Genomic DNA, 26,954 nt, shown 5'->3' with positions numbered 1-26,954 from the left:
TTTATTCCCCTTCCGTTAAAAGTAACATTATACTCTAGGTTCAACACCATTTGATTAAATCAGCCCGCGGAACATTAAGGTGAAAATCAGCACAACAAAACCGGTTAACAGTTTTACTGCAGTTTCACACCAACTGGTTTCCCAAATCACTGGTAGCAGGCCACCAGCCAGCCAAGGCCTGGCAAGAAACCCTATCAGCTGTCTCAGGAAGATGCTTGTCATATTGTGGCCTTCGGTAGCCAGAAATGGGAAGCACCACACTTGGTAGAGGACTGTGTACAAAGACAAATTTTATCGGATAACTGCTCCTTACAGGCCACATCTAATGCAACAGAATTGGTAATAATGAATCTTCCAAGTTCTTGAAGTTAGATTTCTCTGAACTGCCAGAATTTGGGGATTTAAAAAAAATTGTTCTGTGAGTATAAATTCTGACAAAGATCAAACTGAGATAAGCCCTGATTTTTATTTTTCCTTTGTCAAGCATCGGTGGTTCAGTGGTAGAATTCTCGCCTGCCACGCGGGAGGCCCGGGTTCGATTCCCGGCCGATGCATAGTTTTTTTAAAAATTATTTATATTTATTAACCATCTCTTTATTTAACTTATATATTATATTGACTATGATATTTAGGGAATACAGGAAAAAAATATAATTAAATATTAAAACATCAGCTATTTGGTTTTCATTTTAAATACTGGCTCTGGGTGTGATTTATTCTCAAACCGTTTCAAATGTAGAAACTTCAGGACAGCGACTCGCAGGAGAGAGTAATTCATGGACCGGCCAGGATAGGGACTTTATACAGATTTGGAGTCAATAAAAACAGATTCTGTCCATTAAAATTAATGAATGGAAAATCATGAGTTGACATTCCCAATATGTGCTACTAGGGCCCCATGCATTAAAATTTGTATGTTTGCTACTCCTTATGTTTAAATGAGTTGTCAATCTGCATCATGTCCCTAACATGACTGCTCTCAGCTTCTAAAGTTTAAAAAAAAAATCTATATTTTGGGACGTAGATCCGTGTGTGTTTTGTAAGGGAGGGAAGCTAATCACAGTGAAGGATAACGTTACAACAACAGCTTGCATTTATATAGTGCCTTTAACGTTGAAAAATCGGCCCAAGAGGCTTCACAGAAACGTAATCAGTCAAAAATTGACACCGAGCAAAAGAAGGCGATATTAGATGCGTTGACTAAAAACTTGGTCAAAGCAGTAGGTTTTAAGGAGGGCTTTAAAGGAGGAGAAAGGTGGAGAGGCTGAGAGGTTTAGGGAGGGAATTCCAGAGCTTAGGACCTAGACAGCTGAAGACACGGCTGCCAGTGGTGGGGCAAAGGAAGTGGGGGCTGCACAAGAGGCCAGACTAGGATTGTCCTGGAGTCTCCAGGAATTACAGATTAGTCTCTGGACACTGCTGCAAGCAACCCAGGAGAAAAGTCATCGAAACATTTTGTTTCTTGCCCCATTTTCTTTTGTTTATTAATTATTTAAAGATTGGAGATTGGGAAAAAGACTATTTGACTGTGTGAGGCGGTTGGAGGTGGGATGTCATGTGATGAAATCTACAGGAATACATCCAACAAGAGTTGGCGATGCTAGCCCAGAGATGGAGGAGCGCAGAGTTCTCGGAAGGTTGGAGGGTTGGAGGAGGTTACACAGATGGGGAGGGACGAGGCCATGGAGTGATTTAAAAACAAGGATGAGAAATTTAAATTCGAGGTGTTGGTGGACCGGGAGCCAATGTAGGTCAGCGAGCACAGGGGTGATGGGTGGGTGAGACTTGGTGCAGGTTTGGATACAGGCAGCAGAGTTTTGGATGAGCTGAAGTTTATGGAGGGTAGGGGCTAGGAGGCCGGTCAAGAGAGAATTGGAACAGTTGAGCCTGGAGGTGCCTCAAGAAGAAAAATTACATTTGTATGTTTGCTACTCCTTATGTTTAAATGAATTGTCAATCTGATCATAAATATAATTTCTAACATGTCCCTAACATGACTGCTCTCAGCTTCTAATGTTTTGAGATGTAGATCAGTGTATTGTCGATACAGTAACTGGTATGTTAAGGGTACATTGGAACATGCTGGCTTACAGAAAATATTGTGTGGCATTAGCATAATTTACGAGGGTTGTAGGCACGGGTGAATGACATCAACTGCATCATAGCAATTTATTTTCTGTATACCAGTGTTCTAATATATTCTGCTCACGCTGTGCGGCAACATTGAAAAAATGTGCTTTTTAAACAAATTCTTGCTTTTCAGATTGTTAGGTAATTATTTCAAACCAGTGGGTCTTTTTTTTTCTTTCTGCAGAGGTCAGATGGTGCATAGCTTAATCAATCTTGTGATGTGGTCCCTTGGGGCTGCACGGAACATTACACTCTCTCAGTGTGTGCTCGTGTGGGCCAATGGCCTCTGTAGCATGAAAACATAGGGTCAGAAAGTAGCATTAAAACATAGGCTCAGATAGTGAGTGTCAACAGGCTAATCGGTCGTGAGGGGCATTACAACTCAGCCCAATCCTGTTCACCCACGCGCATTTTCGGATGGTTTTCCTCGCATAGTAATGAGAAGCAGGAACCCTGGATGAATTTCCCCTCCCTCCCCCAGGGGACCCATTGCTAGTTAGCCTGTTAAAACCTGAGATTCTCAGAGGGAGGTGGATGGGCAGAATCTTCAGAATGCATATCATTAAGATCATAAATATAAGATAGTCACTAATAAATTCAATAGGGAATTCAGGAGAAACATCTTTACCCAGAGAGTGGTTAGAATGTGGAATACACTACCACAAGGAGTTGTTGAGGCGAATAGCATAGATGCATTTAAAGGGAAGCTAGATAAACACATGAGGGAGAAAGGAATAGAAGGATATGTTGATAGGGTGAGATAAAGAGGGGTCGGAGGAGCCTTGTGTGGTGCATAAATGCTGGCATAGACCAGCTGGGCCAAATGGCCTCTTTCTGTGCCATAGACTCTCTGCAACGCGATGTAACTGCAGATTGTGGTTATTACAGCCAAGAAGACAACTCTCACTTTGGAGGTAATTCGTATGTTTTTAAAGCAAGAAACAAAAAATGAACATAAAAGAAAAAGAAAGAAATAAACTTCTGTTATTGCTGCATTGTGGAAGCTTTTCAAATGTGTAAAAGCCTTTGTGCATGAAAGGCTCCTGATAGTCTTTTGCATGAGTAAATAAATAAGGCTACTTACACCCAATGTGAAGCCACAGAATCTAATTTTCATCCACAAGTACATGAAATTGTACAACTCACAAGTGACTCAACAAACATTGGCAAGGTAAGCTGTCCCACCCATACAGAGTGCATCTCCTGTTTGGTTGCTGTGGAGCATCACTGGTGAAAGTTGTGGACAAGTCTCCAGACCACTCAGGAAGACTGTTGTATCTCAAGCCTTGATCCAAGCTGCTCGAAGTTCAGCCTTTACAGATGCATCTCTATTTGGATTAAGTGGGATATTTCTGAAGCAAATTAAAATGGGACACACAAGTGATACCATTGCTACATAGAGGGGCTTCCTTGAAGCATGTACTGTTGATATGTGAGGCCAAATGTATTGATACCCTGGTATCTAACAGCAGTAAGGAATCTTACAACACCAGGTTATAGTCCAACAGTTTTATGGTGTTGTAAGATTCCTTACATTTGTCCACCCCAATCCATCACCGGCATCTCCACATCTAACAGCAGTGTTAGTAAGCATTGCATTACCGATGGCTAGAGCAGTTGATTCTTGGTAGAGACTTCATGTAATTAAACTGTACTTTTGGAGGAGTTGAATACCTGTTCAGACCACTGTGGCTGACCTACACAGGCCACATGCCCAACCCACCACACCCTGCCCAAACAGGCCACAGTTCTAGCCTGCAATTTCCCACTCAAGTAAGCCGCACTTCTAACCTGCCATGCCATAATTAGCCACACCCAAGCCCCACTCAAACAGACCACAACACAGCTTACCAAGCAGGCCTTAACAGAACCCACTCATGCCCCACCCACACGGGCCATTGATCCAACCAATGTCCACGCAGGCTTGCAGCTTTCAATCTTGCTTCGGTGCTCTTCATGATGTAGACAGAAAACACTGGAGGTCATTTTGAACTTCGTCACCTGGGCAGAAACCTGACGGTGCAGATCGCCCGCCCCTTGTAGAACCTGCCCCCTTTTTGTTTCACCGAAATCAACTGAATGCAAATCTTTTGAACTTTCCTCTTTTTGTGCTTCTAAAGTTCCAAACATGCCATACTACACACTCCTCCTCCTTGTTTAATTGTATCCATGTGATTTATATCAATTAGTGTTAATTGCATTCAGGTGGTGTGTATCAATTGGGAACTCTCTCGTATCCATTTATAAGAGAGCTGATGGAGGGTGTGGAGTGGGTAATGTGGATCTCTGTGAATAAAGGTTTGGAAGTAACTGAAGACCAGGCTCTAGTATTCTATCTTTCACCACCGGGCTATCCAGTTTATTACACTCCTCCCTACAACTTTGTGTTAAACTCAAGATTCATCTCACCATCGCCTACCCTTAATTCATTCTATCCCAGAAACTCAAAATTGGTCAACCTTCAATTTCCCCTTTCTCCTACAATCTACAACCTTTTAAAGCCAAAGCTTAGTATGTCGGCTAACCATTATTTCTTGTTTTATTGTCTTTTCCCTGCAGAACTGGAATCAAAACCAGTTGCACTGGTTTCTCTGCACTGGTTTCAACCATTTGATGTCCAAACCTTTTACCATCCTTTTGGAAGCAGATTTTGTCAAAGTCACAGCAGTTGTGGTTCTGAAGGTCCATTATGACCAGCATTGTAGGATGACAATGAGCTCCAAAAGTACTTTCTTCCCACATTATTGATCCTAAAAGGAAGCTTGGTAGGTAATTGTGCAAGTGAAGAAGATGTTGTTCATGAAGAGCAATGGATGTGCAAAGGAACTGCATTGAAAGAACAATGAACTTATTTTTTGGAAAACTAACTGATTTCCTGTGGCATTGCTCACAAGTTAGTCTGGGATCTGGAGTACAGTTGTAATGTTCAGCTGCTAAGATGGAGCTGTGTTTAACATGGCCTGTCCCTTTAAGAGCACTGCTTAATATTATCTGTGACTATGAGCTCTAAATAGGCACATTCTGAGATCAATTAGAAGCTAGTTACTGTTGCTAAGGATGTTTGTCTGTAGATTGGTAGTTGCTTGTAAATCCCCAACTTCTCCTCCAGGGAGTGGCTGCTTAGCATATTCATGGTAACTCAGCTGAAAATGATTGTCAGTTGTGATCCGTTCCCATTTTATGAATATGATATTTGAGCTAATCAGATACTTTGCATGTAGCAGATCTCCCATGGGCCATTCTTGGGATGAGAGGGTTGTCCTATGAGGAGAGGTTGAGTAGAATGGGCTTATACTGTCTGGAGTTTAGAAGAATGAGAGGTGATCTCATTGAAACATATAAGATTCTGAGGGAGCTTGACAGGGTAGATGCTGAGAGTTTGTTTCCCCTGGCTGGAGAGTCTAGAACTAGGGGGCACAGTTGCAGGATAAGGGGTCGGCCATTTAAGACTGAGATGAGGAGGAATTTCTTCACTCAGAGGGTTGTGAATCTTTGGAATTCTCTACCCCAGGGGGCAGTGGATACTCAGTCGTTGAATATATTCAAGGCTGAGATCGATAGATTTTTGGACTCTAGGAGAATCAAGGGATATGGGGATCGGGCGGGAAAGTGGAGTTGAGGTCGAAGATCAGCCATGATCTTATTGAATGGCGGATCAGGCTCGAGGGGCCTTAAGGCCTACTCCTGCTCCCATTTCTCATGTTCTTATGGGCATTGCTTAAAGTGAGTCAGAGATTGCACTATGGAGGGGTGGAGTAATGGGATGTGAAAGTGAGGGAGTGGTGCACATCTCCAATGAAAAGAAATTTGGAAAGAAGTTTGTAAGAGTTCTGCCCAAAGACATGGAAAGAAAGGGTTTTTCCACTATAAATGTTGGCATAAAAGTGTGGCACAAAAAATAAGGGTAATGTGAACAGGAGTGCTCCCCATACATGAGACTTTTAATATATTATAGATATAGATTAAATGGCTTCGTAACAGATTGCAATCAGAACCAGAGGTGTCACAAATTTGATAAATTCAGCTCGGTAATGAAGTAGAGGGTAAACTCTGTGATGGAGTTCGTTATTCTCATTAAACCCACTGGTCTGCATGGCTTTTCACTGTACTGAGTCCAGGAGCATGAGGTGTGGTTTCTCTGCTAAGAAGCTGAATGTTTGGAACTGAAGAGAGTCATAGAGTCATAGAGTTATACAGCACGGATAGAGGCCCTTCGGCCCATCGTGTCCGCGCCGGCCATCAAGCCCAGTCTAATCTAATCCCATATTCCAGCATTTGGTCCGTAGCCTTGTATGCTATGGCATTTCAAGTGCTCATCCAAATGCTTCTTGAATGTTGTGAGGGTTCCTGCCTCCACAACCCTCTCAGGCAGTGAGTTCCAGACTCCAACCACCCTCTGGGTGAAAAAGTTCTTTCTCAAATCCCCTCTAAACCTCCCGCCTTTTACCTTGAATCTATGCCCCCTTGTTATAGAACCCTCAATGAAGGGAAAAAGCTCCTTAGTATCCATCCTATCTATGCCCCTCATAATTTTGCACACCTCAATCATGTCCCCCCTCAGCCTCCTCTGCTCCAAGGAAAACAAACCCAATCTTCCCAGTCTCTCTTCATAGCTGAAGTGTGCAACCCTTATAGAGTACAGCTGGCCAAGCACCTCCTTATCTTGCTCAGTGATCCCTTCCTCTGGTTGGACATATTCCTGGAAGTTTCATCATATGATTTCCTGCCACCAACCACCCCGCCCCCACATTCCCCCCATTGGTCGCTCGACACGCCCATCCTCACCGTGCCTCGCCTTCTCACGGCCAATCGGAAAGCGAACAGACTCTTCATTACCCGATTGGATGATTCTTGACTGTCAGTTAAACAGTCTTTTTTCCCACCTCCAATATTTTTATAAGTGCTCAAAGAAAATAAAACAAACACAATTTTTGCTTATGCTTCTATGATTTTTCTCCTGGGTTTTGCTCCCAGAAGTGTCCTGGAGATTAGTCTTCAATTCCTGGAGACTCCAGGCCAATCCTGGAGGGTTGGCAACCCTACCTGCACTTCAAGCTCATTGTATGTGTAACACTTTGAGATGTTTCTCAGAGATGTGATAAGGTGCTAGATGCAAGTCTTTCCTAAAGTCCACAGGCTTTTAAAAGCCAAGCTTGGCATCACCTTATCCTTCCTGATATAGGTTATCTTCTCTCCTACTTTTTTCAACCTTGGTGGTGTCCTGCCTTGGGCCTTCTTAATAACAAGGTTAGTCTTTCTCAACAGAATTATTGACTTTAGATTCTCCACAGTGAAGGCAATGTAGCTTTGCTTATCTACAGTCATTGGCGATGCAAAGTAGAGATTAATAATCTGCACATGTATTAATGTGTTGTTATCATTTGCAGCAAACACAGAGATAAACTACCCCGTGTATGAATTCATTAGCCAATAAATAGACATAAGGATAAGGAGGTGCGCAGCCAGCTCTATAAGTGTTGTAGGCCCTTTGTGGGATTTTAAGTGGTAGTCGGTTTTGGATGGACAGGGGCGGTGGTGGGGCTAAGGTTGCCATCCCTCCAGGATTGCCCTGGAGTCTCCAGAAATTAAAGATTAATCTCCTGGACACAGCCGCGAGCAAAACCCGGGAGAAAAATCATAGGGGCATCAAAAGAAAGTGTGTTGTTTTTCTCATTTTCTTTGAACACTTTCATTTATTAGTTTTAAAAATATTGGAGATTGGAGGAAATGGCGTTTTGACTGGGCAGGGCAGTTGGAGGCAGGAGGTCATGTGATGAAACCTCCAGGAATACATCCAACCAGAGTTGGCAACCCCTAGGTGGGATGAGTATCAACCCAATGCCACCCCCCCGCAATGTGATTAATTTGTGGCCTGGGCTATTTTAACTCCCGGGCCCCATTTACACCCCAAAGGCCAGCTGCTTGACCAAAACAGGCGTAAAGAGGCAGCAGGCTGGCTGCCAAGAAGCAAAGATCAGGCGGCGCAGAGGGTCACCCGCTGGCATGCAGGTAGGGGTTTCGGCAGGGTCTTGCAGGTGGAAAGTTCTGGAACTCAGGGCAGCAGAGGCCCAGACTTTCCTTGTCGGGCCCTGAGATGCATTCCTGCTCCTCTTGGCCCCACAACTTGCATTTATATAGCGCCTTTCACGACCTCAGGATGTCCCAAACTGTTTTACAGCCAATGAATTACTTCTTCAGCGTTGTGATGTAGGAAACGTGGCAGCCAATTTGCGCACAGCAAGATCCAACAAACAGCAATATGATTTGACCAGATAATCTGTTTTCTTTTGTGATGTTGATTGAGGGATAAACATTGGCCAGGGCACCAGGGAGGGAGAACTCCCCTGCTCTTCTTTGAATCGTGGCCGTGAGATCTTTCACGTCCACCTGAGAGGGCAGATAAGGCCTCACTTCAACGTCTCATTCGAAGGACGGTACCTCCGACAGTGCAGCTCTCCCTCAGTACTGCACTGGGAGCATCAGCTTGTGAATAGGTACTCAAGTCTCTGAAGTGGGCACTTGAACCTCTGACCTTCTACCTCAGAGGTGAGAGTGCTACCAACTGAGCTGAGGCAGTAGGAGAGAGGGAATCCTTAAACCAACCTCACACCTTCACTTCACTCTGCTCTCGGCATGCAGCTGACAGAATCAACTCTGTAGCGTTATAGCCCTACCTCGAAGTCACGCTCCAGTCCAGCAAGGCTCCACGCCAGAAGCTTTGCCTCACAAAATTACCCTTTTAAAAATACTAACCAGCACAGAGACACAATGAAGAATAACAACAACAGTTCTGGAAATCAATACTAATAATAGTTATGCAGATGGGTAAAAAAGTTAACTTAGTATCCATTACCCAGACCATGTACTATTCCAGATTATTTTAAGGATGAATTCTTTTGAGGATTCTATTTTTATTGGAATGACGCAAGCAATGGGAATTCCACCGACGTCAATGGAAGTCTGAATTGACGTCCTTCTGAGCAGGGTTTGGCTGCACAAAGATGCATTTTTTGGCAGCAGCACAAAGAAAGTGTAGTATTACTGCACAATGCAGTGTAGTATTACAATCCAGTCCAACAGCATTCAACTAGCTATGGCCTGGCACTGCACAGACTGCTGTTTGCTCAAACAGAGGGACTACTGTGGCATGAAGAAAAGAAGGAAGCCTAGATTTAATTACACTGCAGATTTCATTATGCTTCTCTTGCAAGCCATTTCTTTTCCTCAGTTCTGGCAATCGGGCTATAATGGAAAATCAAAATTGTAAGTACAAACGCCACCCAAGTTGTTCTACTGTAAGTTTTGTTTTAGACTGTAGGGATTATGCATTTTAATGTAGCCAATGCAGTTTCTATATTTGCAATGTTCTCCAGCGGTTTTTACTGAACCCATATATGGAGGCAGTTCCTATTTTATTGGCTCACTTAAAGGAGCATTGTCTTGATGGGGAGGGAAAAAAATAATGTTTGGCAACCCCTTATTTTCCTTGTCTGCTTGCAAACAAGACAATTAAATCATGTTGAAAAGTAACATCACACCAATTACACTCCCTGAACCTTACCCTCCCAAATGAAAAGTGCGTTTGCCAGATACGTTTTCATGAAGACAGTGCCTCTTTAATTGCATGAAAGAATGTGAGGTAATTAGGCTTGTTAAACTGTTGGAGGAATGTGGGTTGGAGTATTGTGAAACTTCGCACAGTCATGAGAAACTGTACTGTGGAAGGATCTCCAAGTAAATAACTTGGACAGACCCTAAATTCTGGGTAATATTTTATATATATATATATATGTATGTAAAATGAGTGCACATTTTGTGATCATTCTAATGGGGGAGGGTGGTTGTTCCTCTATATTCTGCTGCCAATTGTTCAGTTTGCAAAATCTTTACGTTAGTTCCCCCCACTGATTTTTTAGATAGTTGCAGGTTGATTTACTGGGCTGTGCTCAGCTCCACATCCCTGACCTAGGCAGGTGGAAAGTCGGCCAGGATTCCCACTTCTAATTGTTACGTGGTGACCCTTGCTGCAAGTGTGTGTGGGCGCGCAGCGCGCGTGTGTGTATTGACTGGGGACGGGAACAGGCTTGGCCGTGAGGCCCTACATGATCAAATAGCCGACTGACCTTCTGCATGAAGAATGACCGCTGGGGAGTGAGGTAATGAAAGGTGGTCGGTGCCCTTTAGGAAAGGACCCCAGCAAGAGGCAAACCCCTTCAGGCGAAAAGGGCAGAAAAATGGTCAAAAAACAAGAGCAACAAACACTACATGAAACGATAAGGCACCAAACTCCAGCCTGTGTCTTGTTTAGTTTCAATGGGCAAGTTTAGACAGTTTTACCACTGGAAAAATATATATATATATATATATATATATATAAAACATTGTGTTACCTGTGACTGTCTTCATGTCTCTTGAAAAGATAAAGGCAGGAGGCGCTCTTAACAAAAGTGAAATGGAGGCAGGTATTTTATGTCAGAGATAGAATTACAAGCCAAAAATAAATTCACTAGTGCTCTGTGAGTTTGTTTCAGCATTGTATTATTTATCAATTCTGTGCTGGAAAGAGATCATTTTTACAATTCAGTTGTGCTAAACTTTTGTCTATCATGCAGCTGAATTTTGAAATGAACGGTTCAAGATGACTTTACAAAACGAATCCTCTTGGGTGAGTTGGATTACACACCAAGGGCATGGAGCGCACCGGCAGTGCCTGTACCGGCAGTGCCTGTACCGGCAACGCCTGTACCAGCAACGCCTGTGACAGCACAAGAGTCAGCCAAAAGCAGAATGACACCCCACAATCACATACACATACACATCAAATTGGAACTGCATGTTGTACTGAAAAGCTTAGACCAGCGAGCAATATCAAGGCTGTAACCTAGTGTTGGTATACCTGTCCCACTGCTCTCCCTCTCAAGGCATAAAGACGATGGCCCTGAAAACCCCAGGACAATTTATGCCAGTGTTGCTCCCCCAAGGCCTTGGAGAGGGTGCAGAAGAGATTTACCAGAATGGTACCAGGGATGAGGGACTTCAGTTATGTGGAGAGACTGGAGAAGCTGGGATTGTTCTCCTTAGAGCAGAGAAGGTTAAGGGGAGATTTTATAGAGGTGTTCAAAATCATGAAGGGTTTTGATAGAGTAAATAAGGAGAAACTGTTTCCAGTGGTGGGAGGGTTGGAGGGGGAAGGACTTGGAAATTAGGCCTTTACTACTACTACTATAACAACAACAACAACTTGCATTTATATAGTGCCTTTAACATAGTAAAATGTCCCAAGGTGCTTCACAAGAGCGATTATCAAACAAAATTTGACACTCAGCCACATAAGGAGATATTAGGACAGGTGACCAAAAGCTTGGTCAAAGAGGTAGGTTTTAAGGAGCATCTTAAAGGAGGAGAGAGAAGTAGCGAGGCGGAGAGGCTTAGGAGGGAATTCCAGAGCTTAGGGCCAAGGCAGCTGAAGGCACGGCCAGCAATGGTGGAGCGATGAAAATCGGGGATGCGCAAGAGGCCAGAATTGGAGGAGCTCAGAGATCTCGGAGAGTTGTAGGGCTGGAGGAGGTTACAGAGATAGGGAGGGTCGAGGCCATGGAGGGATTTGAAAACAAGGATGAGAAAAGCCAAGGATGGCTAAAGATTGCAGCGGCAGGCTTGGGGGAGTAGCAGGTAAATAGGGAAGTGTTTGGATCACTGAACTCACTGTCAGGTAGCTGCATTGGATAGCTCATGTGAGGTTTTGTGACACTTCCAAAGCATGTCTTCAAGTGGAGGACCTGGTAGAGGCAGCCAAAGAAGGGAGCAGGGTGTCGCAAGGAGTCAGAAAAGAAGAGCCCATAATTTCAATGTGACCGACCTTCCGACGCTCCTGGATGAAATGCACCAAAGGAGATAAAGGCTGCTGGGTGCCCATGGGAGGAAACCTCAGGACAGTCTCTTGTGTGCCATGTAGAGGGTGATGGCAGTGACACTGAGTGCCATCTCTCTCACCCCCAGGGTTGCAGACCAGTGTCAGAAAGAGTTTAATGGCCTGATGAGGGCAGGCAAGGCAACAGACCAGCTGGTTGTCTATTTTCTTCCTTGGGCACCAACACACTGTTCTCCCTCTGAAACCAATAGCTGCCCAAGTAGTCTTTTGCACTGCAGTGTGGTTAAGGGCGGGGTCCACTAACTCGAGATCTTAGAATAGGTGCCATCATATCCCCCCTAATAGCAATTACTTGCCTGTAGAACCTTCCATCACCATCCCTGGGTATGTCCTGTCCCACCGGCAGGACAGACCCACCAGAGGTGGCGGTACAGTGATATACAGTCAGGAGGGAGTGGCCCTGGGAGTCCTCAACATTGACTCTGCACCCCATGAAATCTCATGGCATCAGGTCAAACATGGGCAAGGAAACCTCCTGCTGATTACCACCTACCGCCCTCCCTCAGCTGATAAATCAGTCCTCCTCCATGTTGAGCACCACTTGGAGGAAGCACTGAGGGTAGCAAGAGCACAGAATGTACTCTGGGTGGGGGACTTCAATGTCCATCAACAAGAGTGGCTCGGTAGCACCACTACTGACCGAGCTGGCCGAGTCCTGAAGGACATAGCTGCTAGACTGGGCCTGCGGCAGGTGGTGAGCGAACCAACACGAGGGAAAAACTTACTTGACCTCGTCCTCACCAATCTACCTGTCGCAAATGCATCTGTCCATGACAGTATTGGTAGGAGTGACCACCGCACAGTCCTCGTGGAGATGAAATCCCGTCTTCGCACTGAGGACACCATCCAACGTGTTGTGTGGCACTACCACCGTGCTAAATGGGATAGATTCAGAACAGATCTAGCAGCTCAAAACTGGGCATCCATGAGGCGCTGTGGGCCATCAGCAGCAGCAGAATTGTATTCCAGCACAATCTGTAACCTCATGGCCCGGCATATTCCTCACTCTACCATTACCAACAAGCCAGGGGATCAACCCTGGTTCAATGAGGAGTGTAGAAGAGCATGCCAGGAGCAGCACCAGGCGTACCTAAAAATGAGGTGCCAACCTGGTGAAGCTACAACTCAGGACTACATGCATGCTAAACAGCGGAAGCAACATGCTATAGACAGAGCTAAGCGATTCCACAACCAACGGATCAGATCAAAGCTCTGCAGTCCTGCCACATCCAGTCGTGAATGGTGGTGGACAATTAAACAACTAACGGGAGGAGGAGGCTCTGCAAACATCCCCATTCTCAATGATGGCGGAGTCCAGCACGTGAGTGCAAAAGACAAGGCTGAAGCGTTTGCAACCATCTTCAGCCAGAAGTGCCGAGTGGATAATCCATCTCAGCCTCCTCCCGATATCCCCACCATCACGGAAGCCAGTCTTCGGCCAATTCGATTCACTCCACGTGATATCAAGAAACGGCTGAGTGCACTGGATACAGCAAAGGCTATGGGCCCCGACAACATCCCAGCTGTAGTGCTGAAGACTTGTGCTCCAGAACTAGCTGCGCCTCTAGCCAAGCTGTTCCAGTACAGCTACAACACTGGCATCCACCCGACAATGTGGAAAATTGCCCAGGTATGTCCTGTCCACAAAAAGCAGGACAAATCCAATCCGGCCAATTACCGCCCCATCAGTCTACTCTCAATCATCAGCAAAGTGATGGAAGGTGTCGTCGACAGTGCTATCAAGCGGCACTTACTCACCAATAACCTGCTCACCGATGCTCAGTTTGGGTTCCGCCAGGACCACTCGGCTCCAGACCTCATTACAGCCTTGGTCCAAACATGGACAAAAGAGCTGAATTCCAGAGGTGAGGTGAAAGTGACTGCCCTTGACATCAAGGCAGCATTTGACCGAGTGTGGCACCAAGGAGCCCGAGTAAAATTGAAGTCAATGGGAATCAGGGGGAAAACTCTCCAGTGGCTGGAGTCATACCTAGCACAAAGGAAGATGGTAGTGGTTGTTGGAGGCCAAGCATCTCAGCCCCAGGGCATTGCTGTAGGAGTTCCTCAGGGCAGTGTCCTAGGCCCAACCATCTTCAGCTGCTTCATCAATGACCTTCCCTCCATCATAAGGTCAGAAATGGGGATGTTCGCTGATGACTGCACAGTGTTCAGTTCCATTCGCAACCCCTCAGATAATGAAGCAGTCCGAGCCCGCATGCAGCAAGACCTGGACAACATCCAGGCTTGGGCTGATAAGTGGCAAGTAACATTCGCGCCAGATAAGTGCCAGGCAATGACCATCTCCAACAAGAGAGAGTCTAACCACCTCCCCTTGACATTCAACGGCATTACCATCGCCGAATCCCCCACCATCAACATCCTGGGGGTCACCATTGACCAGAAACTGAACTGGACCAGCCATATAAATACTGTGGCTATGAGAGCAGGTCAGAGGCTGGGTATTCTGCGGCGAGTGACTCACCTCCTGACTCCCCAAAGCCTTTCCACCATCTACAAGGCACAAGTCAGGAGTGTGATGGAATACTCTCCACTTGCCTGGATGAGTGCAGCTCCAACAACACTCAAGAAGCTCGACACCATCCAAGATAAAGCAGCCCGCTTGATTGGCACCCCATCCACCACCCTAAACATTCACTCCCTTCACCACCGGCGCACTGTGGCTGCAGTGTGCACCATCCACAGGATGCACTGCAGCAACTCGCCAAGGCTTCTTCGACAGCACCTCCCAAACCCACGACCTCTACCACCTAGAAGGACAAGGGCAGCAGGCGCATGGGAACAACACCACCTGCACGTTCCCCTCCAAGTCACACACCATCCCGACTTGGAAATATATCGCCGTTCCTTCATCGTCGCTGGGTCAAAATCCTGGAACTCCCTTCCTAACAGCACTGTGGGAGAACCGTCACCACACGGACTGCAGTGGTTCAAGAAGGCAGCTCACCACCACTTTCTCAAGGGCAATTAGGGATGGGCAATAAATGCAGGCCTTGCCAGCGACGCCCACATCCCGTGAACGAATAAAAAAAAAAAAAAACACCCCTTCATCCGCCTTAACAGGATGAAACCAGCAGCTCTATTACTTCAGCTGTCTGATGCCACCCGGGAGACATCCCTCAAATGCCAGCCAAAACCTAATGACTCAATCTTGTTACAGGAGAAACCTGTGCATCACGCCCGTGAAAGGCAGGGGACCAGAGAGTGGGGCATTCCAGATGTAAGGGAGCTGATCCCCGAGTAGGAGCAGGCCACTTGGAGCTGCCGGGGAGGCACTCCACTCTAAATGTGGGCGACGGCGAGATCGGTGGGACAGTGTAGGCTGTGGGTTAGCAGGCGCACACCTACACAGTCGCCATGGCTGCACCGTGAGTCAGCAGACAGCCAGAAGCTTCCATACCCTTCTCTGTCTCCTTAATTCCAAGGGACGTAGTCTCACCCATTCTTAGTTTGTCCTCCTGTCCTGTGATTCAGTCACAGCTGGGTGGGAGGAGCGGAGGGACTAGAGGGGAGCAAAAAATGATGATGACGATGAGGTGGAGGAGGAGCAGGAGTGAAAAAAAATCTTTTTTTTGGTGAGTTATGATGATGCTGCCAATGATGATGATGACGTTGAGGAAGAGGACATCAAGGACAAGGTGTTACAGGAGATCCTGCCCCATATTCCTCTGTCCTAACCGCCTCCATACCACCCCCTGTGTCATCTGCTCTCTCACCACCCCCTCCCCACCCTGTGTACCGCCCAGATACTTTTACCCAGGGGATAATAAATAGTGTGAGGATCTGACACTGGGTGACTCACAGAGCCGGTACACTCATTTTAAGACAAACATTCTAAACATGGTGAGTAATTCAGGCACAACACTTCTTTAAGATGAAGTTTATCACAAAACTCCCTAAATTTTAATGAAATAAGAACCACAAGAACTTGCATTTAAATAGCGAGAGCTTAATTTAAATATTTGAATCACCTTAAATCTATGGAAATGAGACACACTGCTTGCCCATCTGGAGTGAGCATTATGTAAAGTTCCATGTGCAACGGAGCTCTTTAATGTTTGACTTTTTAATGTTTGTTTTTATTTTCATTTATCCGTGACCGTTTTTTAGTGCTGATTTTATTCTTTTTATTTTTGTGCTTTTAAAAAAAAAGTTCTCGGGTTTTTTTATTTTATACTTTATTTCTTGATTTTCTTTTTGTAGCTGATCATGTGGGCAATGTTTAGATTGAAATAAAAAGAGCAAAATCACCAGAAAGCTGACTTTAACTGAAGCATTTCCTCGGTTGACAGGCAAAGGTTAATAAATAAAAGAGGGGACAAAAAAAAAGGGGTTCTTACAATGCAAACGTTCACAGGAGGTCAAGAAGTGACGATTTCTGTGTCTGAAAATGTCCGAGGAGAAGAAAGCAGCTCCCAAGAAGGGCGTCAAGAAGGCTGGGAATAAAGCGGCAGTAAATGGCGGCAAGAAGCAGAGAAGGTCGAGGAAGGAGAGTTACTCCATCTACATCTACAAGGTGATGAAGCAGGTTCACCCCGACACCAGCATCTCCTCCAAGGCCATGAGCATCACGAACGCCTTTGTGAACGATATTTTCGCACGCATTGCGAGTGAGGCTTCACGTCTGGCCCATTACAACAAGCACTTGACCATCAGCTCCTGGGAGATCCAGACCGCCATGCGGAAGTTGACAAAGGCGGTGACCAAAGTACACCAGCTCCAAGTAAAAGTCCACGATGTACTGAAAGAACACAAAACATCTAAGTGCAAGCTACAGTCCTATGTTGGTCATCAAATCAAGTCAAAATTAATAATGGGAGTTGGTTTTAAAGTGCCCCAAATGCACAGTTTAATGGTTGGAATGGTACAAGATGAAAGAAGGCATGCCATTGAGATCAGCAGGCACCAGAGCTGGACTGTTTGCATCTGCCATTATGCCACCACCAATCTTGTCCACTGACCTGGGCACGCCTACCAAACAATGACTGAGGACAACTGCCTCCGTAAACTCTGATCCGCAGGGAGCCAGCTGCGGGGCTGTACCATTTGCTGCAAGGAGGCCTGTAGCCATCCTACACTGTAGGGATGGCACTGTCAGTGGTAGCCAAGGTCGCCACCGTCCTCAACTTTTCTGCACCCAACTCCTTCCAGCTGAGCATAGGGATCATCTGCAGTATCAGCCAATCTGCAACCCACACTTGTATCTAACAGGTGACTGTTGCATCGGTCAGTGTGGACAACAATTTAATTTCTTTCTTACTGAATAGCAACAGGAGAATGACATGGCTCTCCAATGTTACCTCACTGCAAGATTTCTCAAAGCACAAGGGGTCTTCGATGGCAGCTATATGGCCATCCAGGCAACAGGTCCCTGCTCCTCTTTTATCACTACCGCTAGCTCCTGCTCACCAGTGCACTGTAGCTTACCTTCAAGAGACACCCTCGAGCAGGTCTCGAATTGCACGATACTGTGTGTGATGTTTATGTGGTTGTGCGTATGCCTGTGCAGGAATGAGTGAGGCATAAAAGCAGAATAGAACTAAACATGCATTTGGAGGAGACTCATGGCTTCACCTTCTCATACTCCCTCCATGCTCTAAATGCAAGAATGTCCAGGGTGGCTTCCTCCAAGGCAATCAAGGACTTGTAATTTCTGACGCCCTTCTCTCGTTCAGGTCCGCTCCCTTGTAGTGTGTGTCCTGCAAGCAGAGAAGTAGTCTAGATATGTTGCAAGTTGAAGGAAAACATGTAATGACAAACATGTGCCCAATCTTCAGCACATCCTGGATGTCAGTAAGTGATCATGTAGCTAGGTGAGTTACTATGATTTACTGTGCGAAGCCCTTGGACGATATCAGTGTGCCAAGGGTTTCAAACAAATTTCGTTTCCTAATCTGGGGGGCAGATTTTCGTCCTTACCGCCTGGGCATTAATCATCGCCCGGGGGGGAGCGCTGACGGGAAAATGTGACGGGAGGATAGCACGTCAGTAATGGAACCCAGCGATTTTTCTTCCGTTGAAACGAATGGGAAAGAAAATAAGGTGGCATGCGATCTTAAAGGGGCATGCGATCCTCCTCACTTGATTTTCCTGTCTGCACTCCGCCTAACTGCCTGATGCCCAGGAAAAGGAAGGACAAAAATCTACCTCAGGCCTTCCAGATTAGAGGCGGAGAATTGTGGGCTCTCTGGGGATCAGGGCAGTGTACATGTAACCAGGAACTATCACTTACCACCGCCACCAACCAAACAAAGACACTTGGATCATTTTTAGCATTGAATATAAGCAAGTAATATGAACATCGTCGGGAAGAATTTCCACAGGGGTTCTCCCGATTCCCCCGCCATAACTTCGGCAGAAGATTGGCAGAAACCCTGGAGAAACACTGGAATTGGCCATTTTTAGTCACGATTTCTCTGGGGTTTCCATTGTTCTTCTACCAAAAGTTACAGTGGGAGAACGGAAGAACCCATGCAGAATTTTCTGGCGCACGATTTAATAGTCCAGTTCCTTGTGCAACTCTTAAGATTACTGTAAATGAAAAATATAGTAAAATATGCTCTGTTCAAACTCCGAGGTGCCAGTCATTTTTGGTTAACATCAGACTGGTTCAGTTGGTAGCACTCTCACCTCTGATTTAGAAGGCAGTGGGTTCAAGCCCCACTTCAGGACTTGAGCATATAATCTAGGCTGACACTTCAGTGAGGAAATGCTCTATTGTTGGAGATGGCATCTTTTGAATAAGGTGTTAAACCCAGGCTCCACCTGCATGCACAGGTGTGCGTGAAAGATCCCATGTGTGCTATTGTTCCTTTGTTCTCCTGGCAATTGTGGATGGCCAATATCCCTCGTCAGAAAGGCCAAAAACCAATCCATCATTCCACTGAAAAGGGAAAGAAGCCAGTGAGACTTGACCAACATATTGACAATACTAATCCTAATACAAAACTGGCAAAGATGGGGCAAGCCAACTGATTCTACCTAAACTGATCCTACATAGGATCCTTATAGCCAGCAGACAGGAGAGACTGTTACCCTATTAGTCTGGGCTGGGTGCTGAACCCAGTTCCCAGAGGGGAAACACCAATGTCCATCCCACCTATCTAGGCTTTATTTGGCTAATCATACAGGGATAGTATGGATACTGGATTAACAATCATTCCCTTTTCTAAAAAGTCAATCTTCCTATGTCGAGCTTAACCCTCATAAAACCTAGAAATGATCTTGGAATACTTAATGCATTCATTTGAAATGACTTTGTCCACTAATTCAATGGTAGCGGCATTAACCTGGGTTAATAACTCCAATAAAAATAGCAGAGAAAATAGTCTCAGATGAATGCATTCAGTGTAATATTGCACAGTGCCATTTCTGATTTTAAGAGGAGGAGATAAAAATAAATTTCTCTCTTTAACTGCAAAAAGATCTATATTATTTAATGTTAGAAACACTTGATAGATAAGACAGCAATAAAGACAACATTAATTATGCACCAACATTATTTACAAATGGAAATATGGCAGCCAGCCACTGGTGGAAAGTAAACTTTGCCAGCAAAATATGGGACTAGAGCCAGACCACAGTAAGGTCCATCTGGTGTTAACTGTGGCCTCACGCATTGTCAGGGGCAACAATTGTATTAGTACCAAGTTTACAATCTGCCTACAAGGTATGTGAATGGTATACCTTCATTTTTTTCCCCCTAATCCTAATAGCAGACATGTCTCAAATGTAACAGCTGGTCTGTTGAAGAAACTAAGAATATACAGCCCACCGCTGTTAATTCAAAGTTGCTTTTTGTGCTAAAATTAATCAACAGCAGCAGACAGTATTTTCGTTTAACATAAAATCTTTTACTTCTTTTACATCCGTACAATTTTTATGTGGGGAGGGGTGATTATATTGTGTTTACCAAGGTGTTAGATGTCAGTAATGAAAACAGGAAACACTGGAAATACACAGCAGGTCAGTGAACATCTGTAAAGGGAAAAGACCGGTTAACATGTTTTGGGTGGAGACTGTTCATTAGCCTGTCTCAGAAGAACTATGGGTCACTTTTGCCACGGTGGTGTTGTAAGTGACATGATGATAGAAAAAGGAAAGAATGTGCATTTCTATAGCATTTTTTATGTCCTCAGGACGTCCCAAAGTGCTCCACAACCATTGAAATACTTTTGAAGTGTCATCACTGTTGTAATGTAGGAAACGTGGCTGCCAATTTGCGCACAGCAAGATCCCACAAACAGCAATGTGATAATGACCAGATAATCTGTTTTAGTGATGTTGGTTGAGGCATAAATATTGGCCAGGACACCAAGGAGAACTCCCCTGCTCTTCTTCGAAATAGTGCCATGGGATCCTTGACGTCCAGCTGAGAGAGGTGATGGGGGTCTCGGTTTAACGTCTCATCCAAAAGGCGGCACCTCCGACAGTGCAGCACTCCCTCAGTACTGCACTGAAGTGTCAGCCTGGGTTATGTGCTCGAGTCTCTGGAGTGGGGCCATATATCATTTGTTTCATAATCTGTATCATTACCCATGTGTTTGAAAACAAGTGAGAAAAGGTTTGGAGAAAAAAACTTTTTTTGATGGGAGCTTTGCCCCCTTAACAATTGGATCATTGAGTTCATTTATTTTAGCAGCTTTAGTGTGTCCTATTCATGTACATACAGGTTGTTAAATGATGACGCATTTGTGAAAATGATAGTGTACCCTTATTATAATGTGCTACTCAGAGGTTAGCCAGTTTATTATTGTAAAGGAAGGCAGTGTGTATAAAACTGAAAAGCAAAAGTGTGTATGTATCTTAGGTTGTAAATATTACACATTCAAAATTATGAGAGGTTTTGATAGAATAAATAGGGAGAAACTCTTTCCACTGGCAGGAGGGTCGGTAACCAGAGGACACAGATTTAAGATAATTGGCAAAAGAACCAGAGGGAGATGAGGAGAATTTTTTTTACGCAGCGAGTTGTTATGATCTGGAATGCACTGCCTGAAAACAGATTCAATAGTAACTTTCAAAAGGGAATTGGATAAATATTTGAAAAGGAAACATTTACAGGGCTATGGGGAAAGAGCAGGGGAATGGGATTAATTAGATAGATCTTTCAAAGAGCCGGTACAGGCACAAAGGGCTGAATGGCCTCCTTCTGTGCTGTAAGATTCCATGAAAGGGATTACTTATACTGAGCCTTGCAGGCCAGAAGGCCCCAGGTTTGATCCCTGGTCTGTGTTGTATTAGCTGATCTCAGCAACAGTTGGGGCTCTACAACTGGCCTCAGTACTCCTGGGGTCCAAGCTCCTAATTGCTATCCAGTGACTCCCGCTGAATCATACAGACCAGGATGGTCATGGGTTCAAAGATATAGTCCATTACCGACACACTTCCTGAACAGGACTTTCGAAGCTCACCCTTAACAACTCGATTTCCTTCTGCACGATTTTTTTTAAATTAAAAGTTACGGCACCCTTTAAGTCTTTTCATGCTACCCACCCATATTGGGATGGAGAGTGCCAGCATGTAAACTGAGCTCACTCCTTCGCTGCTTAGCAACCAGCTACTAGCAGGTCAGTGAGACTAGCTGCGTGGTAAATTGCCCTTTTAATTTGTTTCCCCCTCCCCTATCACAGAGCATTTCGAACTCTGCCGGGCCCCACCGCTGGCGTCCCAAGCCGAGATCAGGAACTCTCCCCGACTGTGGCGAATAGTAGATCTGAATTCCTGTGTAAATAAACGAGTGCAATGTACTGCAGCCCCACTAGCTGCTGCTGCTGCTGCATTAATCTGGCTGAATTGGTTGCAAGGACGGCGCTGCAGCCCTATCATGGGGGACAAGTTATTTAAAAACCAGAGTGACGTCAGGCCTCATCAGCAACAAGTGTTACAAGCAAGGGTAGATTCGAAGTCCCCAGATCACGTGTCGTTTTATTTTAAGTATCAAATCTGGTTCAGTTCTCAAGGTGACTGCATGTTACACGTTTACTGCGTCTGTTATTAGAGCGGGGGTATAGAGTTCAACTGTATCGCAGCCAAGCAGTAAAACAGGTGGCGTTCATTGGACCTTAGCAGGAAAAACATACGTTCATCACTTGATATAACCCAATTCACGCAAAGTTGAAAAAGGCTGAGGGGTGATCTGATAGAGGTCTTTAAGATTGTGAAAGGGTTTGATTGGGTTGACGTAGAGAAGATGTTTCCACTTGTGGGGGAGACCAGAACTAGGGGGTCATAAATATAAGATAGTCACTAATAAATCCAATCGGGAATTCAGGAGAAACTTCTTTACCCAGAGGCTGGTAAGAATATGGAACTTGCTACCACGAGGAGTAGTTGAGGCAAATAGCACAGATGTATTTAAGGAGAAGCTACATAAGTACATGAGGGAGAAAGGAATGGAAAGATATGCAGGTAGGGTTAGATGAAGAGGGGTGGGAGGAGGCTCGCGTGGAGCATAAACCCTGGCATGGACCTGTTGGGCCGAATGACCTGTTTCTGTGCAGTAGACTCAATGTAATTCTATGTAATGTATTTACCGTTGACCGGCTATCTGGTTGTTTTTCACTGGAAATTGTGATGGCAGTGGGTCATTTTATTGACCTTTCCTAATGAAGATCGAGGAATGTATCAACATTTGGCGACAAATTCTGAAATCGCATTGATAAGCTGCTTGTGTTTGCTTGGTATAGTGTCTGAGACAGCCATCCAAAAGCTTGCAGTCAGTACGTGAGTTGGAGTAAGGCAGCGACACAGGAAAGTGTTCACCCCCTAAAGATTTATTATGCAACAAATATGGGACGCTGTAAGTTGAAAGGATCCCATTGTGGAATGGCCTAGTATCCATGGACCATAATTTGAAAACCTGTGGTACAGAGGCTAATGTTGCAGGGTCCAACATTGATTGCAAATCTATTTTTCTCATCACCTCTGCCTCCCAGTAGAACCTCAGGTGTCAGCTGTGGGTAGCACTTTCGCCTCTCGAGTCACAAGTTGTGGGTTTAAATCGCACTCCAGGAACTTTAGCACAAAATCTAGGTTGTCACTCCAGTGCAGTAGGGCGTGCTGCACTGTCGGAGGTGCCGTCTTTCAGATGAGACATTAAACCGAGGCCCCGTCTGCCTTCTCAGGTGGATGTAAAAGATCCCACAGCACTACTTTGAAGAAGAGCACAGGAGTTCTCCCCGGGTGTCCTGGCCAATATTTATCCCTCACTGAAAAAACAGATTATCTGGTCATTGTCATATTGCTGTTTGCAGGACCTTGCTGTGCGCAAATTGGCTGCTGTGCTTCCTACATTACAATACTTCAATGCTGTAAAGCGTTTTGAAAGGCGCGATTTAAATGCAAGTTATTTCTTTTATGTAGACAGTAGCCTTTTTAGCCAACAGCACTGGATATTAAAACCTGGTCTTAATAAAGGCAATCCCACCCCACCCACAAAGTGGTGTTTGCATTACTTTCTACCACTGTAGATAAGATATACAAACGTCACGGTGATGTTTTGTTATGTGCCTGATCTAAATATAGCTTATTGTCGTGCTTGTGTGCAGGTGGGGACACCCATTTCCCACGGAATGCATAAACTCAAACAGCAATTACACAGGTTTCACCTGCGGCTATATTTAGCTCCAAAATACCTCCTGTGCGTCAATGGAGCTCCGCGCACGTCACCGAGCGACCCGGCCAGCCAAATTCCACCGCCAGCCATTGGCTCAACTCCCAGACATGGACAACCCACGGGCCGGGGGACTGACCAATGGGAGCGGGTCCGACCCGCCCCCTCAGACGTAATGGATAGTTCATTACAGTGACATTGACAAGAGTGATTCCCAGAAGCTGGGAGTCTGTCAGTCAGTGTGCGAGGCTGCAAAGTGCCTGTGATCTGCGGCAGCTTAAGCAGGTGTTTCAAACCTGATACTGTTGTTGCATAGCTGTGCAACTGAAATCATCCACTGGGATTTAAAAAAAAATCTATTTTTGATCTGGATTCTTAAAAACAAACAAAAGATTAATATATATATTACAATCAGGTATGTATTGCAAATATAACTTGTTTTCTGATTGCTTTAAAAAAATAATACAAATTGCATCTGGGGATACATGAATCAGATTTTTTTTCAATGATTCTCCCCTGAGGGGACAAGAAAGTAAAGCAATGTTAAAGATGTCTGTTGCAGGCGTTTTTGTCTTTTCTGTTTTGCTTTGTAAACATGTTTATTCTGCTGATTTTTTTTGTTTGCAAATGTTAAAATCAAAGATAACAAAACAAACACGCAGACCATTGTACTTAGGGCATATTTTAAGCGGTGTTATGTGTATTGCACAGAAGTTTAATTTGCTAATGTTTTGTAAATGTATCTGCGTTTTGTGTAGAAAATTCGATTTAATTGTAGGTGCAATTATAGGAAATAAGAAAATATCTCATTCGTTGCTTTAGAAGCGAATATCGGTTAAACCTAGTAACTGTAAAGCTCCTGATTTAGGTTCAGAAGGTGTTGCAGACCAGCTCCTTATCAGCAGGTGGGGTTAGGGTCTGCAGGATAAGGTTAGTGAAAAAAGGATTGCCCTGTACAAGGGATAGAATCAGCAAGGACAAGAGCGCTGACAGTTACTAAGGGATAGGATCTGCAGATGCTGCAGCCTTGTTTTAGGAGTAGTAGAACTGTCAAATTGATATTGAAAACGAATTGCATTCAAATGTTGGAGCATGGTATGCCAATCCATGTTCCCACTCCTCTTGTTTTAATTGGGGTAGGGGCAACTGTTACATTTTATACACTTAAAAGTTATGGAAAATGCATTGTTAGAATGGCAGGCTTTTTACTTCAAAGCTCAAAATTAGTGCAGCAATCATAAATTTGAAAAGAATGAGATATCTTTGAAATAACTTTCAAAAGGGAATTAGATAAATACTTCAAGGGGGAAAAAATTGCAGGGCTATGGGGAAAGGGCAGGGGAATGGGACTAATTGGATAACTCTTTCAGAGGGCAGGAACAGGCACGATGGGCTGAATGGCCTCCTTCTGTGCTATAAAATTCTGTGATCTTCAGTAAGGTGGTTTCCAGAACTGTGAGACTGGTCAGAAATCAGTGAGATGTGCCAGAGATGCAGCAGTAGTCTTATTTTTAGACCTGGTCTTTTTCTTGCTGCTTGCAAAAGATGAGCAGCATTTCTTTCTTCCTGCAACTTTCTCCTCTTTTTCAGCAGTGACTCATGCTGCGTTACTGTTCCTCGGGCACTGGCTGACCTCCGGTACCTCACCCAAGTGGCCATTTGTGAGCCCAGGCAGTGAGTGTTGGCCAGCCATTCAACCATAGAGAGTATCGCACCATTAGCCCGATTCTGTCCTCACTCGATATCCACCCGTGCATACTTTCCACCAGGGATCATAGGAGTAGGAACCCTTGCTGATTTCCCTCCCTCCCTCCCTCTCTCCCTCAGGAATGTTGAGACCAATTCTAACATCCCTACTTGCAGTCAAACTGAGATCAGCTAACTCAGTACAGACTGGGGATTTAACTGGGACCTCCCTGGTCTGCATAGCTTAGTATCACAACAGGTAGTGCATTTACATTGAGCTTTGAGCCATAAAACCGCCTTGGGCAGCATTTCCAATTCTGCTACAGAAAAGAAAGTAGAGAGAGAATAATGTAATACTTATATTTGCAACATTGCAATAAACTGGCTAATAAAATTACACAACAGTTAAAACAACAGAAGGTAACCATGCATATTTTGTTTAGAATTGTGAATGCTACTGTTGGAGGTGTGGAACTTTGTTATTCCAACACATATAAATGATTAAAAACAACATTTTCAAAAGGACATGCCTGTGTGTCTAACCTTGATATATAAAACATATTTCAAATGACAAATATGCACAAGGCAAATAAGCATGAGTGGAAATATTTATTAATTATAAAATCCAGGGTATGTGATGTCCAGAATGCCTGTCGGTCAGTGGGGAAAAGGCTGCTGACAAGTGTAAATCTAAAGCAGATTAACAGGTGCCTTTATAACTAATAATATGATATCCATTGCCACTTTGATCGTGTGCCTGGTATAGCAATGACATTTATTTTTAAAACGTTTTAATGACTACAAAAACGCAACTTGATTTAAAAGTGTCAGTCATTTTAAAAAATGCCACTTGTAAAGTATATTGGCCCAGAATTTGCTGCCAAAATAACGGCGTGTTTAATGGCGCTCAGCATTATCAACGTGTGAATTGTCCAGCAACTTGTGGCGAGGAAGAGATACCCTATGAATTGCGAATCGTCACAAGCTGCTGCCGTTATCAGCTCACACTTCCAGCAATTTGCGGCGCAAACATTTTTCGAGCTCGGGCGAAAAGTCTAACTAACGGGCCACGCCGCGAGATGCCCCACTCCAGCAAATTCTGGGCCATTGTGTTAGTTTTTGATGTTTTTCGCCCCCCGAACCTTGTTGCAGCATACATAATGCTGGGATGTATGGAGGCTGGTCTTGTTCCTGTACCTCAGCCGCTATACTTGTAGGCAGAGTGGCCCGGGGATAGACTGATGATCCTGGCGGGGGGGGGGGGGGGGGGGAAATGGCAATGCCCGTGTGGGGAAGCCACAGGTGCAAAATGGCATGCTGGCACATTTGGTTGGCGCCCCATGCCACCTCCACAGTGCCATTTTCACCAATTGCAAAAATCGAAAATGCTGGAAATACATATCACGCCTGTCGGCATCTGAATGTTAATGTTTTGAATGGAAATCCTTAGTCAGAAAAAATCTCGACCCAAAATGTTAACCTATCTCATTGGGTATGATTGGTTATTTTTTTAAATAGTTTGTAACCTTGCAACAGAACAGCTTGCACCCCTCCTGTTGGGGGAACGTCTCAGAG

At 44.7% G+C, this 26,954-nt stretch overlaps 1 protein-coding gene and 1 non-coding gene across 5 annotated transcripts in view; both read left to right on the top strand.

Moving 5' to 3' along the window:
• The first annotated feature begins 483 nt into the window (after positions 1–483).
• Positions 484–554, top strand: trnag-gcc (transfer RNA glycine (anticodon GCC)). Its single transcript has one exon. It is a non-coding gene; the product is annotated as a tRNA-Gly (tRNA).
• An 8,627-nt stretch (positions 555–9,181) lies between these two features.
• Positions 9,182–26,954, top strand: part of LOC137307265 (nuclear receptor subfamily 4 group A member 1-like) — a 59,003-nt gene continuing 41,230 nt past the window's right edge. Inside the window, exons 1-3 of one of the 4 annotated variants that reach the window (XM_067976701.1) lie at positions 9,182–9,393; positions 12,453–12,455; positions 19,971–20,044. In XM_067976701.1, coding sequence (XP_067832802.1) covers positions 9,224–9,393; positions 12,453–12,455; positions 19,971–20,044 — 247 coding nt within the window. In that variant the 5' untranslated portion in view covers positions 9,182–9,223. Of the gene's footprint in view, positions 9,394–12,452; positions 12,456–19,970; positions 20,045–23,657; positions 24,109–26,954 lie in introns of those variants that run through there. The other 3 variants (XM_067976699.1, XM_067976700.1, XM_067976698.1) reach the window with 3 other exon arrangements.

This window comes from Heptranchias perlo, chromosome X (assembly GCF_035084215.1).
Source record: "Heptranchias perlo isolate sHepPer1 chromosome X, sHepPer1.hap1, whole genome shotgun sequence".
NCBI lineage: Eukaryota > Metazoa > Chordata > Chondrichthyes > Hexanchiformes > Hexanchidae > Heptranchias > Heptranchias perlo.
The sequence above is the reverse complement of the archived record's forward strand: the minus strand, read 5'-3'. Positions and strand labels throughout refer to the sequence as shown.